Raw genomic sequence first — 15545 nt, forward strand, 5'->3', positions numbered from 1 at the left:
ACATTTCAACATCCATCCATGCATGCAGCTTACGCGTTACCTAACTCGATATTTCTTAACTGCTGCATTTGAATGAAACTGAATCGCAATCGTTCTATTTTCTAAAACACCATCTGTAAATATGACAAAATAAACTAACTCAGTTGGCAAGGCTGTAGCAAAAAAGAATCAGTTATTAAAATGAACAATATATAAATAGGACTTCAATATAATGCATCAAATTAATTCTAAATATCAGTAGTGACATTTTACTAATTTTCTTAAAGATACATATTCCACTTTTATCGACATATATGACATAAAAGTAGCACTGTATATTCTATTACATTACCAGATGACCAATGGGAGCTTGGTTTTCTATTATAATTACAGTACGTAATTGTAATAGCTACAATGCTCTCTTACCTTACATATGTATCTGGTAAAAGTGACCAGTAGATTCTACATATACAGTATACATATTATTTAAACACATGAATTCTGGAAATTTACCATCACAACTTACCTGAAAAAAGAAAATCAACGGAAAGGGATCTATTGTATTTAATTCTACATCCAACCCACATTATATATATATATATACCTATAAAAAGAAAATCAACGATAAAAGGGATCTATTAGCAGACTAGTGTCGAAAGGCCTCGCAGCACTCCAGTGTTTCTGTTTCCTTCGTGATTTTATCTTTATTTATATATTCATCACGTTCCATATTTTCGTGATTCAGTTAACATATATATATATATATATATATATATATATATATATATATATATATATATATATATATATACATATACATAATATATATGTATATATGTGTCTATGTATGTATGTATACTCTCTCACCAATTGTACAGGTGCTTTGAAATCTTCATTTCTCGACGGCAAGTATGTACACCAGCAAGAGGTGTGGCCAGCTGGACACAAATCTCTACTTCAGCAAAACTTGTACATTATCAACTACTTCTTGCTCCGTTGATTTATTTGGCACAGCGACTCCAAAACTTTCTATGATATAACACCACGCTCGTAAAATATTAGCCAAAGATGCCGGAAAACTAACTAGTTGAAAAGGATCTTCCATCTGAAGGCATTAATGCCACGCTTCTGATACTTCGTTCCCACCTTTAGTTTTATACACGGCTGTCCGGGAGTCTTGATCTTTTTCCCAGTCATTACGATTCATGCCATCATCAAAAGTTCTCCTCTCTGCCATCTCCCACGGGAAGCATTGCAAGCGGAAGGTGACTTTGACTTTATCAACGTCTGCGCACCTATAAGGAAAGCTATACCCGCTTGGCAGTGAAGCGGTATTCGGTCTGTTCTCAGGTGCCCCGTCGCTGCGATTGACAGTACAGAAGTTTTACTTTTGGCTTTACAGTAAAAGTGGGAAAATTCCTTCCGGTTGGTGCCCACAAGTACGAGAGGGCTGCAATAAGAGAGAACGTCATGAGCTATTCCTTTAGGTTTTGCGACCTGCACAGCTGTTCTTATTTGTGATAATTAGTTTGATGATGCTTTCTTGTGGAAGATTGCATATCTGGTAAAAATATTGGTCTGGTGCCACGGGAATGCTTAAATATATATATATATATATATATATATATATATATATATATATATATATATATATATATATATATATATATATATATATATATATATATATATATATATTGAGCATTCCTGTGGCACCAGACCAATATTTTTTCCAGATATGCAATCTTCCACGAGAAAGGATTATAAAACAAATTATCACAAAGAACAGCTGTGCAAGTCGCGAAAACCTAAAGGAATTGCTCATAATGTTCTCTGTTATTACAGCTCCTCTCGAGAGAGAGAGAGAGAGAGAGAGAGAGAGAGAGAGAGAGAGAGAGAGAGAGAGAGAGAGAGAGAGAGAGCCTATACCAGTGTACCAAAGGTAAATGTGTTCACGACACTGAAAAAATAAAAAGGTGACGTCACAAAAATAAAGGCACTCTTGATAATACTCATGGTATGAAAAGTGGTATACCAGTAAATTGATGAATATACTTGAAGTATGACTTCGATTCCGTTTATATACATATATATACATATGTGTGTATATATATATATATATATATATATATATATATATATATATATATATATATATATATATATATATATATATATATATATATATATATATATATATATGAAACAATTCCATACTCTCTGGATTAGGCAGAGGCATTGGAAGGGTCCACACACCTCAAATCCAACACCCTGAATAAATATTCTATCATCAATAACGGTGATTATCTACCCCACTAGCGTATGTTGAAGCCTACAGTCCGGATTACATTCTTATTTCTTTTACAAGCAAGAAAAGGCTTAATTTCACAGCAGTCTGATTTTCTTAACTGGTCATGTTTCATGGCATTTTTCAGTTTCTTTTGCTCCTCATCATGGTAAAAAATTGCTGACTTGTACTGGAAAAAAAAATCTTGTGAAATGTTTCAAGGGACCTTTCATATTACCAATATAACCTAAAGAAATTTCAAACACAATTACAAACAAATCACATTCTAAATCTGATAAATAAACTTTTCACATAGAAACTTTATATATATTATCATGAAAAGTAAAAGTGGTACATTAAATGTCCTGCAATCTGATAAACAAATGGGTTCCAGTGGCATTTTTCACTGTTCATAATCCCGTATTTACAATGATAGTGTTATTAAGAATCATGGCCCTTAGGCAGAGAGGAGATGTGAGGAGTCATGTATAAAACCTTACAACAAAATCTAACTGGTGAAAACCTTTTATGGAAACAATATACGAGATAATTTTTATACATTAATTTCAATTCTTTTTAACCAGTTTGTTAATACTTCTGTAAAATATTACATTCAATGTCTAATGAGACTAGAGTAAGGAATGCATTTTGAGGATGTAACTGTAAACTGCTACAACACTGTTATATTATGGGTTTATCGTTCACAGTTTTATATCAAAATTATTTGCAGATGCGTAAAACATATATATAGTGTACAATGTTTAATCAAATGGGCAACTGCGTTTTTCCCAGCACATGAATGAAGTTCATACTAACACCTTCATCCGTACGAAACTTCAATGTCTGCGTGCCTGCTTTCAAGCAATAAACAAATAAATATCTTTTGTGCTCAAATACTAATTGCCTCTGCTGTCGTTTAGAGAAAACATACACCTACGTACACATCTATGTGAGTGCTTCGGCGAGAACGCACAAAAATTGAAAAAAAAAATTTGATTCTCTCAATGTGTATAATTCTGACTTGTATATCGTTCAACAAATCAACAGAATTGTTTGTGCGAGCCATAGAATGGAGAGGGGGTTTTGTCTTACTTTGAACTCCAACTGAGGGGTTTTTGTACTGGATGGGGTCCCAAGAGTTTTTGTACTAGGCGGTTTTGTACTATAGCGTTGTATCCTAAGGGCTTTTGTCTGGACCCCGAGCAAAGCAAGTCAACAACTGGGGAAGGAAAAAGGGAAAGGATTTCACCTTCAAAGGAATCGACCATAATCCATCTCTTGACGGATGTAAGACAATAGAAGTCAGGGGGAACGGGGAAACAGGAAGAGAATTCCATAATGTAGATCCTGATGGAAAGCAACATTAAGTGAAAGGTATAATCCCAGGATTACTTTTAGTTTTCTGTGAAGGAAAACTATTTAGATGGCTATTTTTGTCCGTCTGTCCGTACTTTTTCTGTCCGCCCTCAGATCTTAATAACTACCGGGGCTAGAGGGCTGTCAATTGGTATGTTGATCATCCACCCTCCAATCATCATACATACCAAATTGCAGCCCTCTAGCCTCAGTAGTTTTTATTTTATTGAAGGTTAAAGTTAGCCATGATCATGCCTCTGTCACCGCTATAGGTGCCAACGACACAGGCCACCACCGGGCCGTGGCTGATAGTTTTTCATTAAGCATTATAGCATGTACAGAAAACTGGATTGGTTTTTTCTTTGAGTTTGGAAAGTGTATCATGAACGTGCTACGAGACTGCCTCATATTAGTTACTTTTCCGCAAACTTTCTCTAAAAAACAAACTACGTCGATTTTTGTAGTTTTCTGGTGCAATTTTTAAAATAAATATGCTATGGAAATTCTTCGAAGTATAGAGCAATGGCGATACTCGTAAACCTATTTACGAATTAATGTGTTTTAACATAAAAAAACACAAAAATTAATTATATACGTCTATATCGTTAGAAAAAAATTCTAAAACAGTCTCCAAACACACACAAGCTCGAACTACAGATTTTTCAGCAAAATTCAGTATTGCCTTAATACTAAATTTTCGAACCCGTTCACCTGTTTGAGCAGTTACCCAATCTGATTAGACTCACATCAAAGATTCTGTATTGGCTGTAAAGAGCCTTGAACTCTCACGTTTCTGTATCTGAATTCATTGCCCAGCACAAGAAAAAAAAAAAGTTAATTTATCGAGTACAGACGAATTTGAATAATTTTAATTACGTCCCAACGTAAATAACATGTGCACAAATTTACGTCACATGAATATAATTTCAACACGATTTCTTTATGACATCTTGAAGCCCTATAGAACAGCGGACAGTATTTTAATATTTTGAAAATGATGCAGCAAGGCCATCTCGCAGCAGAAGCTTCTGCTGCAAGACGGTGATGCTGCATCATTTTCAAAATATTAAAATACTGTCCGCTGTTCTATAGGACTTCAAGATGTTACAAGATTTGTGTTGAAATTATATTCGTGCGACGTAAATTACTCAGATTTCTCTATACTTGATGAATGAACTATTTATTAGCACTGGTATCACAGCAAAACTGTGAAAGAGGAAAACGTTCTATTTCTGCAGGCAATGCCCCAACCCTCCTGACACGTGTGTGTGAAGACTACACAGCTGCTTAGCGTCTTTGTATAGAAATGAATCCTTTTATCACAGGATAAGCGAGTTTATCACATTCCCTACTTGTGTTTTCTCCGTAAAGCCACTTGCCCACTTTTTTCCACATTCTACTGTGATCAGTGATGAGGTTATGTCAACCTAAAGATATGGTTTTCTTGAGAGTTAATCTTTGTTCTATGGGCTGTTATATACGTATGCGTGTGGATATATACTGTGTATGTGTGTGTGTATATATATATATATATATATATATATATATATATATATATATATATATATATATATATATATATATATATATATATATATGAATGTATGTATGTATGTAGTATATTTATGCGTGCGAAAAGCATGTCAGTGTCTTGAGAATTTGAAATACCGCTTAGCACTTTCGTATCAATAATTCATTCCTTGCACAGATATTAAAATGAACTTTCCGGTAAAACACGGCTCCTTTTGGGAGGTTACTAAAAAAAAAAAAAAAAAAAAAAAAACACATGACTGCGTTTCCTTTTGCATTGGCATAGCTTGTTATAAAATTATATATATACAAAAAAAATAAAAAAAAAAAAAAAAAAAAAAGCCTACATGACTGACGTTTCATTTTTGTTTTCTGTTAGAATTAAAGCGCATTGACGCATATCCTGTGTTCGCTTGTATACAAGTATAAAATTATATATATACAAGTATAAAATTATATACAGTATATACAAGCATAAAATTATATATACAAGTATAAAATTATATAAGCTGCGTTCTTTCTGATGAAGGCTTAGAATGGTCCCACAAGACTGTAATTTTATCTCGAGACGAAAACTGGGCCACAGGGCAAAATGGTATATGCATTTAGTAATGACTTCTTTCTAAATTAATGACTAATAATGCACGTATTTTCCTTTGCAATTAATTACTAATAATGCACGTATTTTCTTTTGCAATCAATTTAATCTTGCATACGTTATCACCCGCGTTTCAAACATGATGGGAAAACAAGAAGAAATTACTTTTGGAAAATATAACATGTGAACGATTTTTTTTGGCACAGAAGATTAGGGGCGTTTCTGTCTCTCGGGGAACCTTCTTACTGCAGGTTTGAATATTAGAATTCTATCATTAAAGCAACTCATTTCTACCAAAATGAAGCTTAAAAATGTCTTAGAAACTGAAAGGTTTTCCTCGGGACACACAAACAACACAACACCTAAACGTGGATATTTTACTTACTTACAAGATAAACAATAGTGGCAGGAAGAGTTCCTGTCGACTTTTGTTAGTGGCGCACAAAGTTCACTGCCCATACAAATGATGTCAATAAACGAAGCACAAAAAGATATATTCCTTAAACGACTGTTACCTAAAAAACAAACTTTTGCCAAATACTTTTTCTGTCACTGATAAAAGACGAAAGTAAATACAGTGTCGTACAAATCCATTTGTATTCTTTCTTTACAAGATATCACGTCAACTTTGAATTGGTAGCTGTGTATCTGTTCTAGGGGACATATTTCATTCGCAAATGTTCAGCTTCCTTCTGAATGAAATAACATTGTAAACCTTTTTTATTTTAAGAAGTTCACCTCGGTGAAATATTTGCAACAATTACTATATTAATTCACTCCTGTGGTATTGTAAAACGATACGATAAACAGATAAGAAAGTCATGGCTCAAAATAACCAGATGAGCGTAGAAACCACGCAGCGTTAGCTACTACGCCTACTTTCACAGCTCAAGTACACTTTCACGCATCACTCTAACACACCGTTATAGCTGAAACTATGAAATTAATTTTCATGTGATAAACATTTATGATAATGTGACAAAACATTAAACCGGAGCTAAGCTTCAACCGTCGTGCAGTATTTTGACTAGCATCAAAAATGCTTTCATGTGGAAGAACACAGACTAAGCTACACGAAAAATCTTTTTTCCCTCTTGCTTGGTAGTCAGTGACACATTCGTCTATTTGGTGCTTGATTACTGTATGCTTTCATGCAAAAGCTCTCTCAGACTCTAGTGTATATGAAACTGTAAAACTCTTTTCAAGTGATAAGTATGAATGAAATGATGGCTTCAGTTCTACAGCAGGACTTGAACTCGCATGTCAGATTCTCTGAGTTTTATGCACACAGCACTTCTGATTATATCACGGGAAAAATATTTTTACTCCATCTCGGAATTTGTGCTACGTATGTGACGAACTGCTCTTCACCTTAAGTATAATGTCATAGAAAGCTCTCTTGACATCAATTTTGATGAAACTGTGAATCAACTGTGAATCAAGTTTTACTTGATATACGGCTTATAAATTAAAATGCAACTGACAGTTCATAAGGCCATTAAACTTCAGCTCACAAGGAGGATTTGAATTCTCGTCCAATATGCTCCTGAGTTGTAAGAGTATTGTTACTGAAAAAACCCACCGGGGAAAATTTTTTCTCCCACTTGGAAGTAGCGCTGTCTATGTGTGTACCTACTGCATGAATTTCTCAATGAAAAGTTCTCTTTCATGCATACCCATACATACAAAACATATACATACATATATATTTATATACATATATATAACAAACATAAAAAAATATATATATATATAATATAGATATATATATTCATATATATATATATATATATATATATATATATATATATATATATATATATATATATATATATATATATTATGTATAAGGAGAATGGCTGGTGTAGTTTAAGAGTTGATCTCAGATGTAATTTCGGTATGGTGGTAAAAATATTGAAGGGACAGAATGTGCAATTGTTGTTGTTGATGTTTGCTTATGATACTGGAAAGAATCTTTAAAGACAAGTGAAAGAATTGGTAAATGGTTGTATGAAAGGAATTTGAATGAGTGTAGGATGAGATAAGAGGAACATCACAGTGAACCGAGGAAGGAAAGATGTGCTCTGCGAAAGATCATTGGCTCTGGAAGCTTGAATGGGATTGTCCAGCAAGTTCTTCTCTACAGAAAAGTAGAATCTGACACTGAGCCTGAATGACTGAAAAAAAATGGAACAGTTGATATTTATTGCTGGTTGGACATATCTGGAGCAAAAAGGTTGAAAAAAAAGAAATGGAAAGATACACAATTGTGTTAAAAGGTTGACAACAGGTGAAAAGGAAACAGATATTGGTGTTTTGATTTTAGTTGGTGTGTTGTAGAAGTACAAATGGATCAGCATTTTTCTTTTTTTTTCTGAAGACTGAAACTAGAGAAGGTGCATGCCAAGAGGGAGGGGTGATGGAACAGAAGTGTTTAGAAGCACAGAAAGCAGAAGCATTTGTGAAATAGAGGGGATGTGTTTCATTTTGAGAAATGTAAATAATACAGTTTTACGTTTTTTTTTTTCTGCTTAGGTGGTTCAGACTGGGCCATTTTATTATTCTTCCATGTTCTTTATTCCTACTGAATTCTAGATCAGTGTGTGTCTTCAAATTCAAATTAGGTTAATTCCGTTTCAATTTCAATAATTCTAAAAGGTACCCAATGTTTTAATCAAATTTACTCTACAAGAAAATCAACTAATTTCGTCAGAATTTTGGGATTTAAGACAGTAATGATATACAAACAGCTCGACAAATAAAAACATTTCGAGTCCTATGTACTAGAACTCGACTGGAGGGCACTAGCATAATTTAAAAGCTATCCATTCAGAACTTTTACTGGAACGTAAATTATTTCTTTTGTTTTAAAGGTTACATCCACCCCATTCCTCCCTCCCCTTCAGGTGGATGGGACTCTGCTGAATGAGTCTGAAGCTTTAATTACTCTACAGTCTTTCAAACACTCTATAAATAGGTGTAACTTCTGACTCACATCTTACTTTTGAAAAACATCTAATGAAAGTTTCAACAAATGCCGCACGAAAGTTAGGTTTTGTTCGTAAAGCCTCACATATTTATAACAGTGATAAAATCAGTGCAACCTGTTTTAAGTCATTTGTCCTTCAATTACTAGAATACTGGTCTCCGGTGTGGATGTCTGCCTCTGCCAGAGATTTACCTCTTTTAGATAAGTGGTTCTTGGTGGTAGGCTTCAGTTTCCTAATATTAGCGGTTATGACTTGCACCATCAACGGATGGTCTCATGTTTGTCACTTTTTCATAAGTTGTATTTTAACAGAGATCTTTCACATTCACGATTGATCCCCGATTCAATTTTTCCTGCCGAGAGCAAACGGATTCCCTAAACAGCAGCACCAACATGCAATGAATATGCCTCGCTGTCTAACTTCTCAGTTCCAGAGGTCCTTTATTCCCCACACCGTTGGACTGTGGAACAGTTTCCCTGAGGATGTTGTGCAGTTGGAACCACGAAAGTTCAAGCGAAGGTGCAATGCATTATTACCTCCTACTACTATTCTCCTTGTGTTTTGATAATTTACTTACACTTTGTTTATTTATTTGTTAATTAATCTGTTTTTTCTAATAGCTGGTGTCCTCTTTCTCTATTTTCCATCACCTTCTGGTACTTCTTTCGAATCAACACCATATTCTTTGGAAGTTTGATTTTAAAGTCAATGGGCCCTGTGGGCTTGTTCCATGTGAATGGGGTTCCTATTCTCAATAATAATAATAATAATAATAATAATAATAATAATAATAATAATAATTAAATTACAAAAAAGGGGATGGAAGCTGCAATGGCATACGTGGCTCTGAGAATTTTCATTACATAATTTGGGGTTTTTAAATTGCAGCGTTATTCAAAGGTTAGACGCAGGGAAAAATATAAACAGGAATATAAGGAACACAAAGACACTGCACTGTAAATGGAGTTCTAACTGAACCGTTTACAACAGCAAGACTAAAAATTCATCAATAGCTGTAATAAACTTGCGAAAAAAAAAGGCTCACCTGTAATAAAGCACGCAGACAACGCCATGAAGGAGCATATTGACAAGGTGGTAGCCTAGGGGCTCTAGGCCGTGAACCAGGTAGTTCAGGCGAAAGGTCAGGACGCACAGCGGCCTGTACGACTTGTGGCTTTGTTCCTGGAAGAGAAGAAAATAATCAGTGGCAAATCGTCCCATATCCCCTGTCTCTCCTCTCTCTACTTTAATTAATTATGAAACCTTCGGCTCTACACTTTTTCCCCTCTGACACGATGGAGTTACCGGCGAAGACTTCATAAGAATCTAACGTTTCGCAAAGTAACTCAAAGAATGTTCAGAGTGGAGACTGCCCACTCAATTAGTTTCATTTCTTGCCATGCGATTGTAACGCCTTTTGTGAAAAGAACGTCATGGCAGTTTTCACTGTCTCTCAATATTTCAAGAACAGTTTTCAAATATTAAACAAAAATAGTGAAGATGGAATATATATGACAAAATAGAATAAAAACAGATGCTGTGTATGACTTGTCACATCTGATAATACTCAAAAGCCGAGGTCTTGTTTCCTAATTGTTAGGCAAGATCAGTCCTCTGCATCCATCATACTTCCCCATTCTCTTCCAAATACCCTCCATTACACACACTGAACTTCTGAGAACAAAATGTAAAACCTTTGTTAACAGTTGAAGTTAACGAATAAAAAAAACGGTTATAAACGCACCTGTAAAATGGGGACGACAAAACCATGACAAAGACTGTTATTCAAGCATAGTAATCCAATCCTACCACGTAACGAGTTGACGAATGCTGACAAACATGCAAAGGTAAAATACTTCCGACGTTATTTACTTTCTGCCGCGAATAGAACAGCAGCCTAGAACACACCATAAATATGTATCTGTTTTAAAACAAAGAATGAATGTGAATAAATTCATTTGAAGTTTGTTTAAATGAGTTTATTTCATTTCAACAAACTCTCAACGAGAATGCAACAGTTGCTGAATTACCGATTCTATCATTAAGCTACTAATTGTACAATAAAATACTGTTGATCAAGAGCAAACTGGAACTTTAATTAATTAATCTATTTATTTATTTATAATAATAAAATCCGAGTGGATCTTTTCTTGTTTGTCCGGGATAGGCAGGGGATCGGGAAGGTGGGGGAGACATGACACATCCACCCTCCTCCTGTAAACCTGTTTATCCGCCCCAGTGGGGGCAGGGGGGGATCAGGGGTAGGGGAGACATGGTCAACCCTCCTCCTGGGGATCGTAGGGGAGGGTAGAGGAGACATGACAGCCAGCACCAGGTTCCAGCGCAGCGTACTGCGTGCTATCAAGCTCGTATATAATAAAATTTAAGCAAGAAACAGGATGCTAATAACTATGGAAAATAACCGACTTCTCAGTTAAACACACCCCTCCATTTGAGAAGAGTCAAGTCATTAAAAAAACCTCACATAATCTTATCCACTTTATAATAAAATATTGCAAATTTCACTTTTAGTTGCACAACTGTGACGCTTTCGTCTGTGGTATTTAATGCCACGACAGCTGTCTTTACCAAGGAGCTGACTATTTATTGTTCCACATTTCGGAACTGTCTAAAGCAAAACCAGCAAATATTTCTGCTATGTGTTTTCAAAATCTGTGAGATTTTGTCTTTACCATTCTAAACAAAAATAATAAATAGAAATGAAAGTAACTGATCACGTCAGACCAAATCTGGGTTATCAAAAAGGTGATAAAGAATTTGGTTGCCACAAAGGCCCTCGATGAGGAAATCCTTCTTGATGAGGCTGTCTTATCCTGGAAAGTCGGGAAGCTGGTAAATTCACGATGAGTCTCAGCTGCAACAAATACAGTTGGCAAAATACGATTGAAGGCGGAACTTGATACAAAAGCAAATATAAATGCAGAGTGAACAAGAAACTGAGTCAGGAAAATAAAGGCAGAGACAAATGGAGAAGGAAAGCGAGCTTACAAAATTAAACTACAGGCAAGAGAGTTACGTAAGTCATGAATACGTTAATTTCCGTTAATTTCATAATTCTCAAGATACAATTTTGCTCTGAATTTCTTGAAAACCTAACTAAAAATTTTATCCCACATTCTGAGAATTTCCTATTCACTCAGAATGGCCGGAATCATTTTGGTGAATGATGCTGCAAAGTATATTAAACAGCGTTGTTCCTGCTGCATTTGCTCTTGGCATGAGAATATTATCAGAACTTTTGGTAAAAAAAATATGTATTTTAAAAGCTAACTTACTTTTTCTGTAACTGGTAAACAACAATGTCAGAAGTTATAAAAGCATGAAGGTCAGACACGTGCTGAATCTATTACAGGGAAGATTCATTTGACATACTGACTGAGGCAAATAAACTTGATAAGAATTTTGGCAGACAAAGAAAACTGAAAGAAGGGAAGTGGTTTGACAAATAATTACATTTAAAAAGTTTAATAAACTGAGAAAATACTGCTAAAAGAGTTCCCATTTTTATTTAGGACCTTACAAGGATAAGGGTATACACCTTAGCACGAGAGGATAAGGTATACACCTTAGCACGAGAGGATAAGGGTATACACATTAGCCAGAGAAGATAAGGGTATACACCTTAGCAAGAGAGGATAAAGGCACAGATGCTTTGCAAGAAAACGGTGGGAGCGTAAATACATAAAAATATTAGGATAACGATACAGATACTTTGCAAGACGAAGATAAAAGTACTGATACTTTGCAAGAGCCAAATGCAAGTGTAGATCAGCAGCAAGAAGAGAAAAAGAGCAAAGATACTTAGCACTGAGAGGATAATGATACTTAGCACTGAGAGCATCAAGATACTTAGTAAGGAGAGGTAAGCTGTCATCACCTTGCGAGAACAGGATAATGGACTGGAACAAGAAGGGATAAATTGCCAGAGGAGGAGAAGACATAGATGCTTTGCAAAAAAAGGGAGGGGATAGATACTTAGCAAGCAGAGGATAGTGGTGTCAGTACTTTGCTATAGAAAGAAAAGGTATATGGCTACTCTGAAAGAAAAGGGGAAACTGTATAGATACTTTGCAATGAGAGGACAAGGGTATAAATAAGAAAAGGAAAAAGACAATTTACTTTGAGAGATGGGGACAAGGGTACCGGATGCTTAGCAATTTAAGGATAATTGTAAAGAAGCTATACAAGAAGTTGAATAAAGGCAATGTCACGAAGGAAAGAGAAAGGACTGCTAAGTAAAGGACAATAAGTCGAAAGGCCTAGTACCACTCCGTCGTTTCCATATATATTCGTGGTTTAGCTATACAAGAAGAGGAATAAGTGTATAGATACTCAGCAACAGGAGGATAAGGGTAGAGACAGTTAAGTTGAAGAGGGTTAGCGTACAAATACTGAGCATGAGGAGCGTAAGAGGTATACATCTTAACAAGAAAATGACGATACAGTTACTTTGCAAGGAAATATCGTTGCATCTGACAGTTATACTTTACTTCTGAGCAGACCGTTGACCAACAATAAAATGATTAAGAGTTCTGTTAGCAATAATGCAGCTAGACAGTCGTTGTACTTGACCCCTGCATTCCAGCAACTTGTTCCTATCTATAATAATCCCTCACAAGTTGCCCTTGGACCAGCAGGTCCTTTCTGCTCATTATAATTAATCAGGTCGTGTTATATCTGATATTTTAAAGTTAAACAGAAAGGTGACACGGGAAATAATTCACATTCCACAATACGGGGAACCTTACCATACTTTTAAAATAAAAATAGCTTATCAAATACACGGATTTCAACAAAAAGTGAACACAGTATGAAACTCGGGAATTTTGAAGTACTGATACATGTCTGAAAAAACCTCTGAAGAACATGTTAAGATCTTTAAAAAAATTGCTTCTATAAATGCGACCGAATCTTCAAAGTGATATTTGTGAAGCAAATGTTATTTTCCAGGTACAGCTAAAACGGATACCACTGTAGTTCCCATCCTTAGGCAAATGAGAAAAAATTTACAGTTTTAATGGAATAATCAGTGGACTTCCATTTAGTAAATTCATCTAAGCTGATTAGAAAAGCCGTTGCGGTGCAGGGAAGGTTGATTAACTAACTGGAGGGGTAAGTGGCCTCCTGACTGCCGATGAAGGGAAGGGAGGGGGAGGGAAACGACCTCCTTTATTTCTGGGAGATTGAGAAGCTCTCAACATTTCAGCTTATAATTTTCTAAGAATTGTATAAAGCACCGAAAGAATGATTTCAATGCCAATAAAGAATGTATTGCATTGCGATTTGCACGACAAATGAGTTAGATTTTTAGTGTAATTTACTGTGCACTATATCCTGAAAATTTTAGTGATCAGAATTTTTCTTTTTAAATGAATGATTTCACAAGAAGAATCTATTAAATGCTAGTCTACCCGGTAGTACATCAGCAACGCGAGTCTTCCAGTGACCTTGAATTCTACCCAGCATGCCTGTTTCACTTTACTGATCACTAGAATTGCAAGTTAAGAGTCATTTTGTCTTGATATTTGTTAGATAAATTTAGGAATATTCTATCTTCGAGACTTCGAAGTTGCTATATACCTACCAGTCGCATATGGATCTGAAATTTTTCCAAATACCAGCTGCGTTCTACGCCCTGAAAAATACTTAACAGGACCGTTCTTTGTTTACTGTTCCTCATCCTAATTACCATTTACTGGCTATTCATATCCGAACATTTACTGGTCAATGACTGGCCAGATGGAGTTTAGGAAAATGGTAAAAAAGTCTTCGTCACCAGACCGCGCTCTCTTTGAAATTCAATGTCTATGCTTGTGATGGGTAAAAAAAACTATATATGTCATATAGTTTTTCTTATTAATATTATACAGCTGTAAATACAATTTGCAATTATACCCAATAAATGTTAGAATCAACGTTTTTCCTCTCGTGTTACCTTTCGGTAATATCCTCCGTTCGTGGTCACATACACACATACATACATACATACATACATACATACATATATACATACATATACATATATATATATATATATATATATATATATATATATATATATATATATATTTATATATATATATAACGATGATGATGACATCAACACGTGATTCATTTATCACATATCACCAAAGGTGAAAAAATAAGAGACAAGCTGTACGTACCGGTTTTGACTTTATTTCCAAGTCATGAACGAAGGATTGATACACAGTAGTATAAATCACAATATATATACTACGGTACAGGACAGTGCGGACACACAGACAAAACCGTTCGAGACTATGACTCCACACCTGACTGGTGTCAAAGGGGGAAGGGCAACAAAACTCATTAAAATGTATGTATGTATGTATGTATGTATGTATACATATATATATAATAATTTCTACCACTAGCACGAATATGTGTGTGTGTGGATTTGTACCTCTCTCTCTCTCTCTCTCTCTCTCTCTCTCTCTCTTCATAGTGATACACCCACACAACTCACACACACACACACACACACACACACAACACAACACAACACAACACAACACAACACAGACACACATACACACACACACACACATCCACCCCGTTATAATAAGCCATTTCCCCACATGGGTTGGGTGAAGGCTGCCGTAGGAAGTACCAATGAACTGAAATTCCCCCTAAATTGGATGATAAGGTTCTTCTTCATGTCCAACAGCAATCACAATTTATAGCAATCTCGCTGCCAAGGGCATATGCGGCTTGCATTACAATACCTAGTATTCGTGTTGGAAGAAATCAGTTGGATGAACTG

At 35.4% G+C, this 15545-nt stretch overlaps 1 protein-coding gene across 1 annotated transcript in view; it reads right to left on the reverse strand.

The window, feature by feature from the left end:
* LOC136839651 (protein O-mannosyl-transferase Tmtc3-like) overlaps positions 1-15545 on the reverse strand; it is a 421244-nt gene that overhangs the window by 93907 nt on the left and 311792 nt on the right. The window contains 1 exon segment of the mRNA XM_067105972.1: positions 9786-9922. Within this exon segment, the coding sequence (XP_066962073.1) occupies positions 9786-9922 (137 nt within the window).

The sequence above is a fragment of the Macrobrachium rosenbergii genome, chromosome 6 (assembly GCF_040412425.1).
Source record: "Macrobrachium rosenbergii isolate ZJJX-2024 chromosome 6, ASM4041242v1, whole genome shotgun sequence".
Taxonomy (NCBI): Eukaryota; Metazoa; Arthropoda; class Malacostraca; order Decapoda; family Palaemonidae; genus Macrobrachium; species Macrobrachium rosenbergii.